The following is a 19,638-nucleotide window of genomic DNA, read 5'->3' as shown; positions in this document are numbered from 1 at the left end:
AGGAGTAGCTATACTTATATGATACAAAATAGACTTTAACTTAAAACTGTAACAAGAGACAAAGAAGGTCAGTATATAACGGTGAAGGTGTCAGTTTATCAAGAGGTTATAACAAGTATAAATATGTGCACCCAACATCAGAGCATCTGACTGCATTAAGCAAATACTAACAGATTTGAAGGGAGAAACAGATAACAAGATAATAATAGTGGGGCACTTCAATATCCCACTTTCAACAATGGATAGATCATCCAGACAGAAAATCAATAGGGAAATGTTGGACTTGAACTATACTTTTGACCAAATGGACCTAACATGTCTAGACATATATAGAACATTCCATCTTGCAGTGTTTCTGCTGAAAGATCAGCTGTTAACCTTATGGGGATTCCCTTGTGTGTTATTTGTTGTTTTTCCCTTGTTGCTTTAATATTTTTTCTTTGTATTTAATTTTTGATAATTTGATTAATATGTGTCTTGGCGTGTTTCTCCTTGGATTTATTCTCTATGGGACTCTCTGTGCTTCCTGGACTTGATTAACTATTTCCTTTCCCATATTAGGGAAGTTTTCAACTATAATCTCTTCAAATATTTTCACAGTCCCTTTCTTTTTCTCTTCTTCTTCTGGGAACCCTATAATTCGAATGTTGGTGCGTTTAATGTGGTCCCAGACGTCTCTGAGAATGTCCTCAATTCTTTTCATTCTTTTTTCTGCTCTGTGGTAGTTATTTCCACTATTTTATCTTCCAGGTCACTTATCCACTCTTCTGCCTCAGTTATTCTGCTATTGATTCTATCTAGAGAATTTTTAATTTCATTTATTGTGTTGCTCATCATTGTTTGCTCTTTAATTCTTCTAGGTCCTTGTTAAACGTTTCTTGTATTTTCTCCATTCTATTTCCAAGATTTTGGATCATCTGTACTCTCATTGCTCTGAATTGTTTTGCAGGTAGACTGCCTATTTCCTCTTCCTTTGTTTGGTCTGGTGGGTTTTTACCTTGCTCCTTCATCTGCTGTGTGTTTCTCTGCCTTCTCATTTTGTTTAACCTACCGTGTTTGGGGTCTCCTTTTCACAGGCTGCAGGTTCGTAGTTCTTATTTTTTTTGTGTCTGCCCCCCATGGGTAAGGTTGGTTCAGTGGCTGTTGGAACACATGACTGGTGCCTGTGTTCTGGTGGGTGGGTCTGGATCTTGTCTTTCTGGTGGGCAGGACCACGTCTGGTGGTCTGTTTTGGGATGTCTGTGAACTTAGTATGATTTTAGGAAGCCTCTGCTAATGGGTGGTGTTGTGTTCCTATCTTGCTAGTTGTTTAGCATGGGGCGTCCCGCACTGGAGCTTGCTGACTGTTGGGTGGAGCTGGGTCTTAGCGTTGAGACAGAGATCTCTGGGAGAGCTCTCGCCAATTGATATTACATAGGGCTGGGAGGTCCCTCGTGGTCCAATGTTCTGATCTCGGCTCTCCCACCTCAGAGGCTCAAGCCTGACACCCAGCCAGAGCACCAAAACCCCATCAGACACACGGCTCAGAAGAAAACAGAGAAAAAAAGAAGGAAAAAGAAATTTTAAAAAATTATTAAAAGAAAAAGATAAATTATTAAAATAAAAAATTAAAAAGTAGTAATAATTAAAAAAAGAAGAGAGCAACAAAACCAGTAAACAAATCCACCAATGATAATAAGCGCTAAAAACTATACTAAGATAAACATAAGAATCAGAAACAAGTCATTGGCGGACAGCAAACCCCAAGTCTACAGTTGATCCCAAAGTCCACTGCCTCAATTTTGGGATGATTCATTGTCTATTCAGGTATTCCACAGATGCAGGGTACACCAAGTTGATTGTGGGGATGTAGTCCCCTACTCCTGAGGCTGCATGGAGAAATTTCCCTTTCTCTTCTTTGTTTGCACAGTTCTTGGGGTTCAGCTTTGGTTTTGGACCCACCTCTGCATGTAGGTCACCCTCAGACATCTGTTCCCCACCCAGACAGGATGGGGTTAAAGCAGCGGCTGATTAGGGGCTCTGGCTAACTCAGGTTTGGGGGGAGGGAGGGGTACATAGTTAAAACAGGAATGTGGGGGGGAGCCTGCAGTGGCAGAGGCCGACATGACGTTGCAACAGCCTGAGGTGTGCAGTGTGTTCTCCCAGGGAAGTTGTCCCTGGATCATGGGTCCCTGGCAGTGGCGGGCTGCACAGGCTCCGGGTGGGTGGCAGGGTGGTGTGGACAGTGACCTGTGCTTGAACACAGGATTCTTGGTGGCTACAGCAGCAGCATTAACGTTTCATGCCCGTCTCTGGTTCCGAGGTGATAGCCACAGCTCACGCCCATCTCTAGAGCTCGTTTAGGTGGCGCTCTGCCTTCTGTGGGCACATGGGGAAGGAATCCCCTCTCCTCGCACACCCCGGAACAATGATCTCTTGCCTCTTCAGCAGTTCCAGACTTTTTCCCGGACTCCCTCCCGGCTAGCCGTGGCACAGTAGCCCCTTCAGGCTGTGTTCATGCAGCCAACCCCAGTCCTCTCCCTGCAATCCGACCGAAGCCGAGCCTCAGTTCCCAGCCCCGCCCGCCCCGGCGGGTGAGCAGACAAGCCTCTCGGGCTGGCGAGTGCTGGTCGTCGCCGATCCTCTGTGCGTGTATCTCTGCGCTTTGCCCTCTGCACCCCTGTTGCTGTGCTCTGCTCCGTGGCTCCAAAGCTTCCCTCCCCCGCCCACCCCCTCCCACCCCCGTCTACGCCAGTGAAGGGGCTTCCTAGTGTGTGGAAACGTTTCCTCCTTCACAGCTCCCTCCCACTGGTGCAGGTACCGACCCTATTCTTTTGTCTCTGTTTTTTCTTTTTTCTTTTGCCCTACCCAGGTACATGGGGAGTTTCTTGCCTTTTGGGAGGTCTGAGGTCTTCTGCCAGCGTTCAGTAGGTGTTCTGTAGGAGTTGTTCCACATGTAGATGTATTTTTGATGTATTTGTGTGGAGGAAGGTGATCTCCACATCTCACTCCCCCGCCATCTTGAAGGTCTCCCCCTGCCTTCTCTTTTGTCTGTATCTAATCTCCCTCTATCTCTCTTTTATAAATACATCTGTGATTACATTTAGGGCCTACATAGATAATCCAGTAAAATGCTCCTTATCTCAAGATCCTTAATCACATCTGTAAAAACTCTTTTTCCATATAAAGTAAGATTCAGAGGTTCCAGGGATTAGGACCTGGAGATCTATATCTATCTATATCAGTATCAATATCTATATCTATATCTATCATCTATATCTATATCTATAAAATGAGTTAAATATTTAAAAAAAATATATAACCTTATACATATATATATATTAAAAAAATTTTTAACTCACTATTTAATGAGGGAACCAGTGAGATGTTATAACCAGTTTAAAAGAGATTTCAAACAATGTGCACACTTAGGCAATCAAGAATGTCGAAATAAATTTACAAGTAGAAGTAAAAGTGGTCAGTATCCATGGTAATCATTGCATCCACTAGACAAAACTCACTTATATTTCTATTGTCAAAGATCATTTGCATTATTATGAATATTCTACAACTTAGGTTGTAACATAGCTTAAAGACATTAAAAAGTGCAAGTAACTAAGAAAGGTACACTAGACAGGACATCCAATAAGTTCCCCACCCCGATTTCAAAGTATTTAAACAAGTTTTAATGACATTCTCTCCCTTCTTTTTTTTTTTAAAATAATGCCTTGTTTATTTTTATTTTTACAGGAACAAAATAAAGTCATCATTATTATTACTGGATTTTAGAAACTTTAGTGTCTTTATGTTCTTTTATTCCCTTTTAAATGCCAGTTAATGTATTGGTTTTAGGGTTCCACAAAATTTGGGAAACATTTTGATAAACTTCTCTTACTAGATATGAACTTAATTGACCTGGATGTATTTTTGAGGGTCATGATTTAGCATATTACACTTTATGAAGGCTAAACACAGAGACCTGAAAGTAAAATATGTTCTTTTAATTGGTATCACTGTGAAGAGTTTAGACCAGTGAGTAGAAAGTAATGCATAGTATTTATTAATATCAAATTCAGATTTACAATATTTTCTTTATTTTTGCTGCTGCATCTATATTCATTCATTCAGCAAATATTAAGTATCTGCTATACACTAGGCACCTATGAATTTATCTTCCTGGCAATGACTTTTTTTTTTTTTTACTTGTTTGTTTATTTATTTTATTGATATATAATTGACATACATTATATTATTTTCTGGTTTACAACTTTATAATATTTTTTACACATGGAAGTAGGCAGTAGTTAAGTGACTAAGGCATATTATGCCTTTTAAGCTTTGTGTGTGTGTGTGTGCGCGCGCGCGCATTTAAAAATTTCGACCAAGAAGAAAGTGGTGAGAAACATGTTGGGCACTATGGAACTAAGGCTTCAATTACAAGGAAAATAATTTGAATTGTAAAGAGTTTGATATGTGTAGCTGGGGGTTGGGCAGGAGGTACAGGCTTTGTGTTTGTGGGTATATATTTTAAAGCAAAGGTTACCTTTAAGAATGTATTCATTCATTAAACATTTTACATTTTAAAGTTTCTTATTTACAAAGATTTCTTTAAGGTCTTTTTTTCCTGTTGAAATACCTTCATCATGGTCTTCAGGTGGTGAAACATTAAACAGTAATTGTAAATAACAAGTGATTTTGACAGAACAGACAGAATGTTGATTAAGGTGAACTTGAATCCAGTAACACAGGAGTCCACTGAACATAAAGATAAGCCCATAGACATGCTCTATTTTAGGAGCCTGAATCAATGGCGTCAAAATCAGAAACAAAGATATAGCTATGCATCCAAATGTAAATGGCAAAGGCACCTGAAAGTAAAAAAAAAATATTAAGATTAGTGATGCCGTTGTCCTCAGGATTCTATAAACAACATAAGAACATTCTCTTTCTTATGGAACAAATGTTTCCAAACATCAGGAAGAAAAGTACAAATATATGTTCAAATATATTTAGAGGGACAGGGTCAGTATTACATTACAGAAAGTAAATCAATGGCAGACTGAATGATTGTAAAAAAGTGGAACTGTATTTTATTCATTCTATAGTTTTCATGAATGCCTACTCAATTCATCAGATATTGTCATTTATTTACTAAAATTAGTGCTTCGTTTTCAGGCATAGAAAAAATACATTTAAACATAATCAAAAATTATCTATGTCATTCTAGTATTAATCATTGAAGCATTCTTAGTTTTGGGAATTTGAAAATCCAGTAATGTCATAACTGAAATATTTGTTTATAATGCTTCTTTAAGGGAGCATGTGCCAGTCTTTCTTAGGGCAGCACCATCAAGTAATAGAAACAGCAGAAATACTGGAATCAGAAAAGTCTGGTTAGAAATGCAATCTCTGTTATTTTAATTGCTCATTCTTTCAAGAAATATTCACTGAATTGCTTACTGGCATGTGCCATGCTAAGGATACAGAGGTATTTAGGACAGATAAAGTTTCTTCTCCAGGGAGCTTGTGACACTGACTAGCAGTATAACTTTGGTCTACCTAATTAATCTGATCTTCAGACCCATTTGCAGAGAACAACCAGAAGGTGGTTCCCCAAGTGCCTGTTCTACAGGGACCCCAAACACGGCACAGTGAGACCCTCAGGGCCCCGCACCCCTACCACAACTGAAGGAAGGACACGGTGGGTCGGCGGGTACTAATGGATAATTATGTTCAGAGGTTTTTAATCAAATATTCCTGAAATATGTGTGTGTTGCGTGTTATTACGGTTTAAATATAAAGTCTGAGTGTCAAAAAAAAAAGGGTCCTCTTAGACTCATTTGCAAAATGAGTTTTTTATCTAATGCTGGTCTCCTAAAATCTTTGTCAGAATTGCATACAGTGTACTTCAGTAAAATGTGCTCAACAAATGGCATTTCTTAATTAACTTTATAACAGTGATTTGTATACATTTCTTACTCTTCTATGAGGCTAAGAAGATTCTTGATGGAAAGATTCATCTTTATTTCTCTGAACTGCCTAGCAGAGTGCCTGAAATATAGCAGATAGTCACTGCATATTTGTTGAATGAATGGATGACTGAAATTCGAGATATTATTGTTCACTTTTTTCAACTTGGGACATGGCCAAGAGGGATCCAATTTTTGGGGGGGAAGAAAGTCAAAACTGTCTAAGCTAGTGTTTCTTAAAATATGATCAATCGACCTCTCTGCATAAGAATCTCCAAGATAATTGATAAATATACAGATTCCTAAGGCCCAACTAAGACCTACTAAATTAGAACCTCCAGGGGTGAGACTGGGAATTCAGATTTTTAACAAGCACACTCAAGTGGTTTTATGGTCGCTGGCATGAAATATGGGACTATAATTTTATTTTCCATACAATCTCTACAACCAGGAAGTATCTTAATTATATGGGCCACTGGATTATATTTATAACATGATTAAAGAATAAAACAAAGACTGTTTGGAAACTTTTAGGATTTACATTATAGCAAGGTATGGCTTATTTTATACCAAGGCAAAATAAATGAAAATTAAAAAAAGAAATGAGGGAAATAAAGAAACATGGATAAACAATAAATTTGGCTCACAAAATGCATGCCACAATGCCCCATATAGATTCTGAAAGCAGGCCACCAAAAGACATAAGCAAATCAGTTGTTTAGAAGAGGCCCAAGTATTCCTGATGCTAAGATCAGAGAAAATTTCCTCAGTGGATCCTTTATAGAATAAAAAATTTCATCACTATCTTTTCAGTAAATATAACAAAAATTTCGTCTCTGAAATCAGAATGTGTGGTTTAAATCCCAGCCCTGATCCTTTTATCTAGGGTAATTTACTTAATCTCTGAGCTCTAGGATTCTCCTGAGTTAAATGGGGGTAAAGCTAAGAAAATCTATGCCAGCTGTTTGACCTGAATCTGCTCACCCCTCCTTCTAATTCACTTTCTACGCTATTGTCAGAATGGTCTTTTCAAATGAGAGTCTGATTTTATTTCTTTTGCATATGGTTGCTTAGGCAGTTCACACTCATACAAGCATACCCATCTGAGGGGGCAAAAGGGGGCTGATATCTAGCTCACCAGGCTCTGTGCCTGGGCACGGGGCTGGGGCTGCCTAGAGGGAGGGGTGCTTTATTATATTTTGCACGAAGACATTCTAGGAACCTACAGTAGCCCTGCTGACATTACCTAGAGGATAGTGATTCTATCTTGCTAGTTAAGTTCAGGTTCAAAATTTTTGTAATCACCTAAACTGAGGCTTAGATTAACATCTTACTGTATAAAATAAAGACCCTGTCAAGGCCATACATAAGAAGAGTATGCCACATCACCCTCATTTGTTCATGGACTGAGGAGATGCTTTTGAGCTGGGCAAAAAGCCCTCCCCTCAGAAGTGTTACTGCCTAGCTCCTGAAAGATGACAAAAAGGATAACATCTGTCTTCCTTGAGGAGAATCAGTTTTGACGTTTTACTCTAGAAAAATCAGACCAAATGCAGCCCATACAGTCAATTACACATCAGTAAGCTGGGAAATGGAGGTCTGGTTCAGATGTTTCATAAATTTGACTCATGACTGGTTAGAAGCATCTCATATAGAATAAGAGATTATATTCCTAGAAAGAGAATAGAAGTTTAATATTATCATTTTAAATTTCATTATCATCATAATTTTCATTATCATCATAATTTTCATTATCATCATTCATTTCATTATTATCATTTAATTTTGATTTACCTTGTAAGGTCTAGGTAGATTGGGCTCCTGGTACCTTAGTTTAAGTAAACCTATCATATGTAACCCTCTTAAAAACCATATTGCTAATCCTGAATATTTTATTAAATTGATCAAATCTGAGGTTATAATAACAACTGAAGTTAAGATGATTATCTGGCTGACAGCCATGGTTGGACACGAGTGGTTATTGAGCATCGAGAAGATCAAAGGCAGTTGTCCTTCTTGGCTTGCTGTGTAGATCATCCTTGATGCCGAAAGCACTGTACAACACATGCTGCTAAATATTGAAGTTGAAATTCCAAAAGAAATGATCCATTGCATGGAAGGGATTATTTTGTCCATCCAGGTGACAGCAACAGCATCTATGAAAATTTTAGAAAAATTTCAAAAACGTCAGTCCCTTTGCTTGATTGAAACTATGGCAATAATTCTTCACTTTCTCCTCAACCATACCCTTTGTAATATGATTTTGCAGCTCCTTCCAAGAAAGGGAGTCTCTTTACTTATTCTTGAATACGGTCTGGCCTTGTGGTCTGTTTTGGCCAGAGAATGCATTGGAAGGGGTGATTTGCCACTGCATTTCAATCTGCCTTGGACTTGCTTTACATGATATCTATGATGTATTCATGGGTGCAAAATGGGCAATATATCTGGAATCAATCTTACCAGTATGACATCAAGTATGAGATAGGCAGTCAGGCTGGGGCTGGTGAGATGGCATTGCTGGGGAGGTAGAGAGAATAATATCTATTCTGTAAGTGATAAGTTGTTTAGAAAAGCTGACGTGTGGTGAGGGTGTGTGTCTGTGCAAGAGAAGGCAGGAGATGAGGATAGAAAGTTAGGCTTGAATCAGATCTTGGAGAACCTGTCATGGTCAGGTTAGGAGTTGATAGTTGGTCTGAAGGAGGTGGTGATGGGTTGATGGGGTGGTGGTTGCAGCAGCTGTGAGAGTGAGATTGGGAGGAGATGCAAGAAAACAAGATGGTGGAATATTTAAGCAGGGAGATGACAGGATTAGATTTGCATTTTATAGAGTCATCTCTAGAGACTGAGTGGAGGCTGGATTGGAAGGAGGAAGTTAGAGGTGAGCGTATAAATTAGGAGGTTATTGTTGTAAATGAAGTAAGAAAAATAAGGGCCTGGGCACTGAGTGGGGGAAAGAAGAGGAGGGAACACCCAAAGAGAGAGATGTTAGTGAGTTGGGTCTTTACAGAACTTGCTGCCTGGTTTGGAAGTAGGGTGAAAGGAAAATTATAGTTCTCCCCCTCATTTTAATAGTTAAAAAAATCTCCTTTAGGGCTTCCCTGGTGGCGCAGTGGTTGAGAATCTGCCTGCTAATGCAGGGGACATGGGTTCGAGCCCTGGTCTGGGAAGATCCCACATGCCACGGAGCAACTGGGCCCGTGAGCCACAACTACTGAGCCTGCGCGTCTGGAGCCCATGCTCCGCAACAAGAGTGGCCGTGATAGTGAGAGGCCCGTGCACCACGATGAAGAGTGGCCCCCGCTTGCTGCAGCTAGAGGAAGCCCTCGCACAGAAACGAAGACCCAACACAGCCAAAAAAATAAATAATAATAATAATTAATTAATTAAAGGTGCTAATAATTAAAAAAAAATCTCCTTTAGTGTGTTACTGTATTCCTGTGAGACCAAATTGTGGGAAGTAACATGTTTCTTTTTACTTTTAGAAACTGATATTTCTCTTTTTCTTTTAGAATCAACATAACATTTTTATACTAGTCTCAGAGAAGATGCATAAATACACCTTTTGACTTTTGGAACCATGTAAAATATAGGTTTTTTTTTAAAAAAGGAATTCCTTTATTTTTATTATCTATTTATTTATTTATTTATTTTTGGCTGTGTTGGGTCTTCGTTTCTGTGCAAGGGCTTTCTCTAGTTGCGGCAAGCGGGGGCCACTCTTCATCGCGGTACGCAAGCCTCTCACTATCGCGGCCTCTCTTGCTGGGAGCACAAGCTCCAGACGCGCTGGCTCAGTAGTTGTGGCTCACGGGCCTAGTTGCTCCACGGCATGTGGGATCTTCCCAGACCAGGGCTCGAACCCGTGTCCCCTGCATTGGCAGGTAGATTCTCAACCACTGTGCCACCAGGAAAGCCCAAATATAGGATTTTTAAAAAATGACCTTCAAAGCTTCTTATTTTTGTAAAGGCTTTGAATGCAGATGATAGAGCAGAACTCCAGTTCAGTGATGCGGTTCACTAGACTGATCCTCTTTGTGACCTCTGGCCTTGAAAACACATCCATTACAGGGGAATTCTAGTTACTGGAGTGACACAGTCAGCGCCTCCAAAACCACACACCTGATACGTGTTCATAGACCCCTGTGCCTATCTGTATATACAATATTTTTGGAGTCTATGTTTTTGTTGATGTATTATTTGACCTCTATCCAGAATATTTGAAGAGTTAGTTGTTCTCAATAAATGAATTTTCTAGATAACCAAACTTCTCTTCTTTCAGGAGTAACTATTTTTTAAAAATTAAAATTTTGTAGAATTTTTCTAATATATTTCAAATACTACTCTTCCTTTTTAAAGTAAAGTGAACATAATTTAACATTTTTTTTAAAAGATGCAGTGGTGTCCTAAAAATTCATCATTTGATTCTGTGGAAATATAATTATTTGGTATTAAAATGATTTTTTTTGGATCATAAGTACAACATGCTAATTGTGGAAAATATGAACAGTATAAAAAAGGAAATAAAAGATATCTTGTAAGATTATCATTCACATGGCGCCATTTACTATTAACTTTTTGTTGTATCTCCATTTAGTCATGTGTATGTTATATGATTATATGTATTAATAAAATTCATCATCTGATATATATTAATAAATATTCATACTATTGCTTGCTTTGCTAATAGGCCCTATTAGTGGTGGTTATGCTTTGATTTGGTTTGCTTGTGTTGAGGCATTTTAGTATGGTGGTTGAGAACACAGGTCTTGGAGTCAAACAACCTGGATTTGAGTCTGTCTTTTTCAATTACTAGCTGTGTAACTTTGAGCAACATGCTTGATGGAATTGGGAAGAATATATTTTTGAAGGTAAGATTGCTGACCTTTGAAGGTCGCAAACTGCTGTCCACATTTACAATCCATTACTAGCAATAACCTGAACAAGAAGTAATCTTTTATCATTAGAAGAGCATGACTGAGACCTATCTTTGAATCTTATCAATGCTGTTCATTATTTAACTTCCCTTGCTACAGTTTCCTCATCTGAAAAATGAAGATAATGAAGATGGTACTGCTTGTTCCAAACAACTATTTTGAGGGCAGGTATCTGGGTGCACCTTTAAGGGTGGAACATCTTCTAACAAAGTGTTTCTTCTTTGCCTTCTTGCCTTGCTTGCTCCTGTTTCTCCTCATCTCTTTCCTCTTTCTCCTCCATGTCTCTCCTCCACCTCTTCTTCCTCCTCATTCTCTTTTCAGTTCTTGCTTCTTCACATTCTTCTACCCTTCGACCTTAGTCTTTAGCATGTGCTCATTTTTTTAATAGATTGTTTAGATGATTATTTTTCCTTTCTTGTGAAAACCAAAGCAGGACCACATCACATTTACACTCTTATGGGTGTATCGAAAAAATAGCAGTATATAGGAGTCCCTGTTTATTCAGAGGAGGTAGTAGTGACTATTTACTCTTTGTCTAGACACATTCATACCTGCAGAGACGATTTCCCTGGGAGTCAAAACTGCCAGGTAGGATACATTAGCCAGTAAGTAAATCACAGCCACCATGGGAAGGACAGTAATCAGAGATTTGGGAATATTTTCACCAGGATTTTTTATCTCTCCTAAAAAACACAAATAAACTCATCAGAAAAGGTCATATTATTATGAGACTTTTGAAGACTTCTTTGTAATGAAAAGGATGAGAAAGTATTATTCATGTGTCTGTTGTTTCCTCATCTGCTTGACTGATTCTACTCCTTTGCAAGTTTTGCCTGAAAGCTTGGATTTCTCACCATCTTATACTAAAAATCTAATTATTCCAACTATTTCATGATTATGGATTTACAGTGATGGAAAAGAGCATTTAATACAAGCTACTATGTATAAAATGATAAGCTACAAGGGTATATTGTACAGTGCATAGTACATAGCCAATATTTTATGATAACTATAAATAGACTATAACCTTTAAAACCTGTGAATCACTATGTTGTACACCTGAAACTTATATAATGTTGTAAATCAACTATATCTCAATAAAAAAAGAGAAAGAAATGAAACAGGGATGAGAGCAGAGTGGGGGGAGGAAGTTTGCATTAAATAAGTTACCCGAGAAATGACATTTGAGGGAAGACCTAAAAGAAGTGAGGGAGGGAACTAAGTGAAGATCTCAGTGGGTAGCCTTCTATGCAAAGGAAACAGTTGGTGCAAAAGGAAAACAGACACCCCCTCCCCCATGCCATGTCAGCCTTTTGTGAGCACATCTATGTCTTGCTCTGTCACAGAGGCTTCCAAAGTGTAGTATTGAATACCCACGATAGCATCAAGGACATACTGTGCTTTGTCTACATTTCAAATACAGAGGAAACTGCAGGGACTCAGAGAGGTTAAGAGACTTGCCCAAGGTCACACAGCAAATATGTGGTGAGGGCAGGATTTTAACCAAGTTTTGTCTGACACCAGACAGTAACCACTGCACCCTCCAGCCTTCATGTAGCTAGATCTCTTTGACCTTGAGGTGATGGATTTCTTGGACAGAAGCTGCCTCGAGGTGATGGATTTCTTGGACAGAAGGTGCAGAGTTCTTTTTGACACTTACTCCCACCCTCTTGGATAGACGTCCTCAGTTGGGAAAATCTTTGAGCTCCAATACATAATAAAGTTTTTAAACCAAAAGCAGGGATGAGCTCAAGGCACCTAACAATGTTTGGGTCAGTTTCTGTCAATTGTAGGGGCCTTTCGGTCAATTTCTGTCAATTGTAGGGACCTTACCTCAGGAGAGGAGACATTGCATCAACAGTGAATTCCTAAAATTGACATATTATCTCAAAATTCCTAAACATCATACTGTTTTTCTTAAAAAGGAAGTTCAGGGGAGTGGTTAAGAGCATAGGCCTGGACCTAAATGGTCTGGGGTTCTAATCTGGCTGTGACCCTCACTAGCTGTTGGACCTTGGGAAACAGGTTTTGCAGTTGGCAACAAAGATTGCCAGCCCACAGATTTGTACAAATAAAAAATGTACAATCGTTTAAAAAAAAGACTGCTTGGTATGTAGCATGTCTCTTCATCCCATCTGAGATACGTAATTTCTTCCTTTTTTCAGAAGTAACGGTTCTCTCATCATCTCTTTCCCTCAAGCAAATTGACCTCTGAGGAAGTTCCTTTCTCATCCTTACTCTCCCAAGCAACCTTTTCCTACCTAGGCAAATTTACTGTATTAAAATGACTACTGGGTCATCATAAGTAAGAAAGGTGTGAATGGAATTCAGGATCTTATGGGTTATGAATAAAGTCATAAGAGGAAAACAATTTAGAGTCCACCAGGCAGTCAAGAGATTGTTTGAATCTACTCAAGCAGTGAAGGAAATTTGTCGTAAGCCGTGTAGAAGCGAGACAGTCTGTCCATCCAAATTCTGATTGGAAAGAAATCAGGCGATATTGATATAAAATCAATGTCAGCTGAATTGTGAGGTCTTCGGGTCCCCTATTACTATAGCAACGGTGTGACAGAACCAGCCTGTGCATATGTGACTTGAAGCATCAAGTGCTCAGATCACATGTCTTATCTTGAATCTGGGAAGTGTAAGTAACTGTGTAAGCTGGGATGGTCCACCCAGCAGCTTCAATCACCTGAGATAGTGAGCCTGATCCCCTGTGTGGGTAAATGACTTTACAACTTGACTGGCAGGTTCTCCTCTCCTCCAGCTTCTGTGAATAATGGCTGCTAGTTCCCCGTAGCTGAACCCTTCTCCTGAGAATTGCCCTCAGTCCTTGGGTGATTTGGCAGGGAGGGGAGGAAGCTGCCTTGCTTAGAAAAATCTAGAAGTTTACATTCTCCCCTCAGAGGCAGCCCACAGTCATTGACGAACCGATAAAAGGTACAAAAGCCCATCCCTAATGCCTCTAGTTGGGAACATTTCATATTATTCCTATTCTAGCAGTACTGTCTAATAAAAATATACTGTGAGACATTTATGTAATTCTAAATTTTCTAGTAGCTACATAAAAGAAAAACCAGTGAAATGGAATTATTAATATATATTTATCCCCAGATATCCAAAATGTTATCATTGCAGTATATAACATTTATAAAAAAGTATTAATGAGCTATTGGACATTGTTTTGCTCATTCAAGATTTTGATTTCTGGTGTGTATTTTACACCTATGGAGCACCTCACTTTGACTAACTACATTTTAGATGCTCACTAGCCACATGTGGCTGGTGGTTACCAGCTTGGACAGTGCGGCTCTGTAGGATCTGGCCGAGGCTAGACTTCAGCTGAAACCACATGTTTGTTCAGCTCCACCCCCCCGCACCCTGTCCTGTTTCCTTCACTCCTCACAGCTGTCTCTTGGAAATAAGCCCCCAATAAAGTGCTTGCACAAGGATTCCCACCTCAGGCTCTGCTTCTAGGAAACCCAATATAAGATGGGACTGTTTCAACTTAAATACAGCAATGATCAGGTAAATGAAAACCTTTGATACCATTTATTTTCTGCTAAATTACACAATTTGTGCCAGTGTCTAATTTTTATGAGAATCTGGCATGTTAGATAACCTGAAAGAACAGCCTTGCTACTTAAATTTTAAATGTAAATGAATTTTCAGATGTGCGATTTTAAGTTGCAAGTATAGGAGACATTGTTTATGAACAGTATTTAAGTGTACAAGAGAACTTCAAATTCATCATATTTAAGACAATATTTTAGTGTTACAGGACATAAGTGATTAGAAAGGCTTTGCAAGTCAGACATTTAAAGTGCTTAAAAATTAAATACATTTTAACATACAATTAAAACAGTTTATAAATTGTGAGTGAGGTTATATTCTTTAGTGACATTTAATATGTTCAATTTAGTAATCAACCACTTATTAAAAAACAAGAAAAAGTGAATTTTATGTAAAATGTTTAGTTTTATAAATGTATATCATTATTTATAAGTTAAAATTAATGGTTTATGAAAACTTATGATTTTTAATTTATAACATAAAAAATTGACTAATAATTTTAACTCCAACTTTGGAAAGTTATAAAACTCACATTAACATCTAACATGGATTTTTTTTTTCTTTAAGAAGCGAAGAGTAAAAGATAAAAAAAATTTAACCTGTGCCAGCTTAACGCTTTCTTCCTCATCCTACTCTTTTCCCACCACTGTTCAAAAAACAACATCCTTTATAAAGAGTCCTTTGAGAATATTGTCTCTTGGCTCAGCCTGGCTGTTTTTAATGTGGAAAATTCCTTATCCTCTCTAACAGATCCCAACTTTGGTCAAATCCTTAGGACCTGGGAGTATTACCAAATTTTAAGTGTGTCTAGGAAAACAGTGGCTTGTGTTTCCTGTGGTATTCTTGTCTTCAGTGTAAACTAAGACCAGGGCCTCTGATCTCCTACCATAGGAGAGCAGCAGCTTATGGTGGGGGCCCTGTCTGCTTAGACTCTCCTGCTTGGTCTCCCATACAGGCAGGGGAAAGTTTTGTCTAATGAGCCTTTTTTTCTCTCCCATATGTGCACAACTTTAGTTTCTGGAGGACTAAGCTGGATTTCTTGAGGGTGAATGAAGTCTGTCATAGATTTCCATCTTGCAGCAACTTAAGAGAATGGGTGCTTCAGGCTCACCAGTTCTCAAGAAGTCCTTTTTTTCCCCCTGAAACTGAGATACAGTACCCCTCCCCCCACACACCTCTGTAGTTTCACTTTCCATGGTTTCATTTACCTGCGGTTAACTGTGGTCTGAAAATATTAAATAGAACATTCCAGAAGTAAACAATTCATAAAGTTTAAATTGCATGCTGTTCTGAGTATTGTGATGAAATCTCATGCCATCCTGCTTGTCCTGCCCAGGACGAGAATCATCCCTTTTTCTAGGATCCACGCTGTATATGCTACCGTCTTGATCCCTTAATATAAGAAAAAAAGTCATATATATAGGGTTCAGTCCTATCCATGGTTTCAGGCATCCATTGGGCGTCTTGGAACATATCCCCTGTGGATAAGGGGGGACTACTGTATATTGCAACATGCTAAGTGTCGGGAAGAGGGTTTCCAAGTATTCATGTATATTCTGTCTCTGAAAAGTTCTTCTAACAGGAAGCCAATCAGGGTATTGCTCCGGCTACAAGTCACCACTTGTTCTGGGCCACCTTGTGCATAGAGCTGGGGAACTACCCTTTTCAAGTCTGCTTTCAGGGCTTTGGCAGAGGAGTGGATGCAAATCTAAGTGGGTGGGGCCATTATTAATGCAACTTCCTCTAAGGGTCAGCCAATTCTGTATATCTCTATTTCTCCTCCTAAATTCCCTTCACTAACAATGGGGATTCTAGGCAGATTATTAAATCTGAGGCTCTCTTTAAACTGCTCACAATATTAACGTGCTTCGTGTGATGCTGATTTTCTAAACAGCATACCATGGTATCTTGTCTGATTGTTCCTTGCAAAAGTCACACAAGTCATGTTATGGAAGCAGTGGCCTTTTGTCCTTTTGTAATTGAGTGGATAGAACTCGAGTCCCAACAGTTTTCTATGTCACTAGAGACTCCTTTGAATATTGTCAGACCTGCTACTGAGATGGATGCACTGATGGCTTTGAGACCTAATATAATTCCTCTATTTCAGAGGTAAATATAAAGGATATATAGTGGTGCTTGGGATGCAGTGTTATCCCTTTGGGAGGCCCTGGCATAAGAATCTAGACACAAGCTATCTATTCTGTTTACAATTGGTCAGGAATATGACAGCTCAGGAACTCGGAGAACCAAACTTGAGGGAGATAGTTCTTTCTAGCCAGGATCACCCTATTTTGAGATGGAAGAAGCCAGATCTCTAAATTTGGTAAGTTAATGAAGTGCTGGTTCTGATAGCCAGCCCCATTCAATTAGCCACAAGTTCTGGCCGCGTTACTGTACTCATCACATTCGACCTTCTGCTCTAATAGTCTGCAGATCCAGAAAATTTCAGTAGACATTTCAAACACAACCATATTGATCTGAAGTTACACTTCTCTATCAGTTCCAGCTATGGGATTCTTGTCCTTACTTCAAGGTTTAACTTGTTTGATAACAAATCAAACCAAGGAGTAGGAGGAGAATGAGATGAGTGCTTCAAACAGAATTGGGTCTAAAGCTGCATTGCGCTGTTTCTTTAGGTAATGATCACTATCAAGAACACCTGGGCTTGCTCTAGTGTGATGCTTTACTTTAGCCAAGGGGTGCACCAACATCTGGGTATTTATTTTTGCAGAACCCACCACTGCCCAGTGACTAGGTGACCCCTGGAGGATGCAGTTCCAAAAGCAGTGACCTGTGAAACTCTGCCTCCATATATATCCAATATTTTCACTTATGACTCATGTGCCTTTTAATGGCCAAACTAGCAGCAAGGTGACTGCTGGCATAATTAATTTGTGCTAGGTAAATTAAAGTCTTATTTGAAAAGCCTTGATATTTAAAAATCTGTTAATTTTATTGCAAGAAATTTCAATGTTACATTTGTCAATTAAAAAAGGAAATTGCTAAAGTACTTAAAAATCATATCAACTGTTAAATTTTTAGTAATCTACATGAGTGAGCAAAGTGTCTCATTGACCAGGGAACATAAAAAAAAATTCAATAATTCAAGAATTGAGAATTTGAAGAAATCATCATTAAAAGTTTTGATAAAGTATTAAGGACATTTCAAACATAAAATCTATAGCAACATTATATTTAGAGGAACAAACTCCAGTTCTTATTAAAATTTTTGCAAAGATTTTGTTTGGAAGTTTTATATAACTTCAATATTTAATATAGTCCTTAAAATTTAATATTCCTATAATTTTAAAATGAAAAAGAAATATAGTGAATTGTTTTCTATTTATTTCTTTTGTTTACTCTAGAGAGCTATGCAACTATTACCAAATTCATTTGGTACCATGACATCAGAGGGGGCAGCATTACCCTGCAGAAACAACAGTACATATAAGCAGGGAAGCATGGATATTATACCAGTCCTTGAAATTGTAAAAAATGGGAAGCATTTTAAATACCACTAATGTGAAAGTGCAGTAAAGCCATTCTAAGGAATATTATGCAGCAGTTAAAAGAATGTGTCAGATGACTAAGAACTAATATGGAAATTTCTCTAAGACATATTGTGGAATCAAAATTAGGATGTGACATTTTACCAATGTGGTAGGAGATATATAAAATCTGTGATAGCTTTATTTTTTTGCAAATGGATTATGTTAATATATTTCTTATATAATTGATTTTTAACTCAAAATGTCTTGAAAAATTGTTAGAATAAAGTACAGTAAAATCTGAGAGTGGTCTTAATTTTCTCTTGAAAACTTTATAAAATTCCCAAGTTTGTGATAGGTGAATGACCTGTAAAACACTAAATTCTGTGTATATTATATAGATAAGTATCTACCAAGTCTTAATGATGATTAAACTACATACATGTAGAGCATGCAGAACAGATTTAATTCAATTCCTTGCAAATAAACAAATCAGATATATCTTTCTCCACAGACTTGTAGACAAAACTTTATGCCTGCGACAAAAATATTTCAGAAAAAGATTTACCTGCTATGCTGTTCAGGATTGACGTGCCAGAATATGCAAACAATCCTTGTAGGAAGGCTTCTGCAATCTGTGAGACTTTAGGAAGTTCAGCGTCGAAAGCGTTCTCAAACCTGGCCACGTTCTCTTTTTTCCCAATCCCTAACAGTACAATCCCAGTGAGGGAAATGAAGCAGAGGACAGTCATCTTTGCCACAGTACTGATAGTTTGAAGCCAAGCCACTGTTTGCACCCCTCGAGTATTTAGAAGTCCCAAAGACCACAGAATAGCCAAAGCTAGACACTTCTTTGGTAGCTCTGGAGCTGGGCACCCGGCATAGAAAGGCTGAATTGTATAGGTAGATAATAACAAGGTTTCAGTAGCTAGTCTTAAGGGATGAGTAAAAAGTTTGATCCAAAGACTGAGGAAAGCAACAGAGGATCCAAGAGATCTTTTGAGGAAATAATACTGTGCTCCACTTCTAGGGAATGTTGTCCCCAGCTCTGCGTGACTGAGAGCGGAGATCAAAGTCAGCACAGCACAAGCAGCCCAAATACTCAGGGAGACAGCTACATTCAGTGAGGAATATTTTAATACCCCTTTAGGAGACACAAAGATTCCTGCCCCTATTGTGGCACTAAATATTAAAATATTTCCACGGAAGAATCCTATTGCCCTCAGGAGTTGCATGCTTTTGCCTTTTTCCTGTTTTTTTTTTTTAATCCTGAAAAATAATTTTAAAATTTCATGTGGATTGCTAACTCTTATACATTCCCCCCATGATTCTTCTGCAACGTGCTTTCTTGATTTAACCATTGTCCTTACATAAGCATTTTATTACTGCCGTTAACTTGGTTTTGAAAATGATTAACTTGTGAATTGTTCTAAGATTCTGTGAACTCTTTTAAGGCCAGAGTTAAAATGTTTTTCATGTTAATTATTCAAAAATTCAAATATGCCCGGTGATGGCTGCACAACACTGTGAATATGACTAATGCCACTGAATTGTACGCTTAAAAATGGTCAAAGTGACAAATTTTGTGTTATATGTATTTTGCCACAAGTTTTAAAAAGTTGTAATATACAAAAACCATTTCTAAATGGGGGAGTCGTATGGTATGTGAATTACATCTCAACCACAGGTACTCTTGAG

The 19,638-nt window shown here is 38.4% G+C and overlaps 1 protein-coding gene across 2 annotated transcripts; it reads right to left on the bottom strand.

Annotated features, from left to right (window-relative positions):
- Nucleotides 1-3,959: 3,959 nt before the first annotated feature.
- Nucleotides 3,960-19,316, bottom strand: LOC309647056 (solute carrier family 7 member 12-like). 2 transcript variants are annotated; one of them, XM_082434000.1, is made up of 4 exons: nucleotides 18,509-19,316; nucleotides 11,431-11,562; nucleotides 7,743-8,104; nucleotides 3,960-4,847 (listed from the first exon to the last, which is right to left on the bottom strand). In XM_082434000.1, the coding sequence occupies exons 1-4, from the start codon at nucleotides 19,299-19,301 to the stop codon at nucleotides 4,560-4,562; spliced, it is 1,575 nt and encodes a 524-aa protein (XP_082290126.1). In that variant the 5' UTR covers nucleotides 19,302-19,316; the 3' UTR covers nucleotides 3,960-4,559. The 2 variants fall into 2 exon arrangements, with proteins under 2 accessions (XP_082290126.1, XP_082290127.1); XM_082434001.1 differs by lacking the exon at nucleotides 11,431-11,562.
- Nucleotides 19,317-19,638: the final 322 nt, after the last annotated feature.

Source organism: Balaenoptera physalus, assembly GCF_965194825.1.
Source record: "Balaenoptera physalus genome assembly, chromosome: 17".
Classification (NCBI taxonomy): Eukaryota; Metazoa; Chordata; class Mammalia; order Artiodactyla; family Balaenopteridae; genus Balaenoptera; species Balaenoptera physalus.
The sequence above is the reverse complement of the archived record's forward strand: the minus strand, read 5'-3'. Positions and strand labels throughout refer to the sequence as shown.

Bases quoted from the DNA above. Each gene is read 5' to 3' on its own strand.
- LOC309647056 (XM_082434000.1), bottom strand. From the start codon at position 19,301: ATGGTTAAATCAAGAAAGCACGTTGCAGAAGAATCATGGGGGGAATGT. The intron at 8,105-11,430 runs GTATGAATGTGT...AAATTTTCATAG, and splicing joins CAGGGAAATCGTCTCTGCAG to ATGCTGTTGCTGTCACCTGG. The intron at 4,848-7,742 runs GTAAATCAAAAT...TTTTACTTTCAG, and splicing joins ATCTACCTAGACCTTACAAG to GTGCCTTTGCCATTTACATT.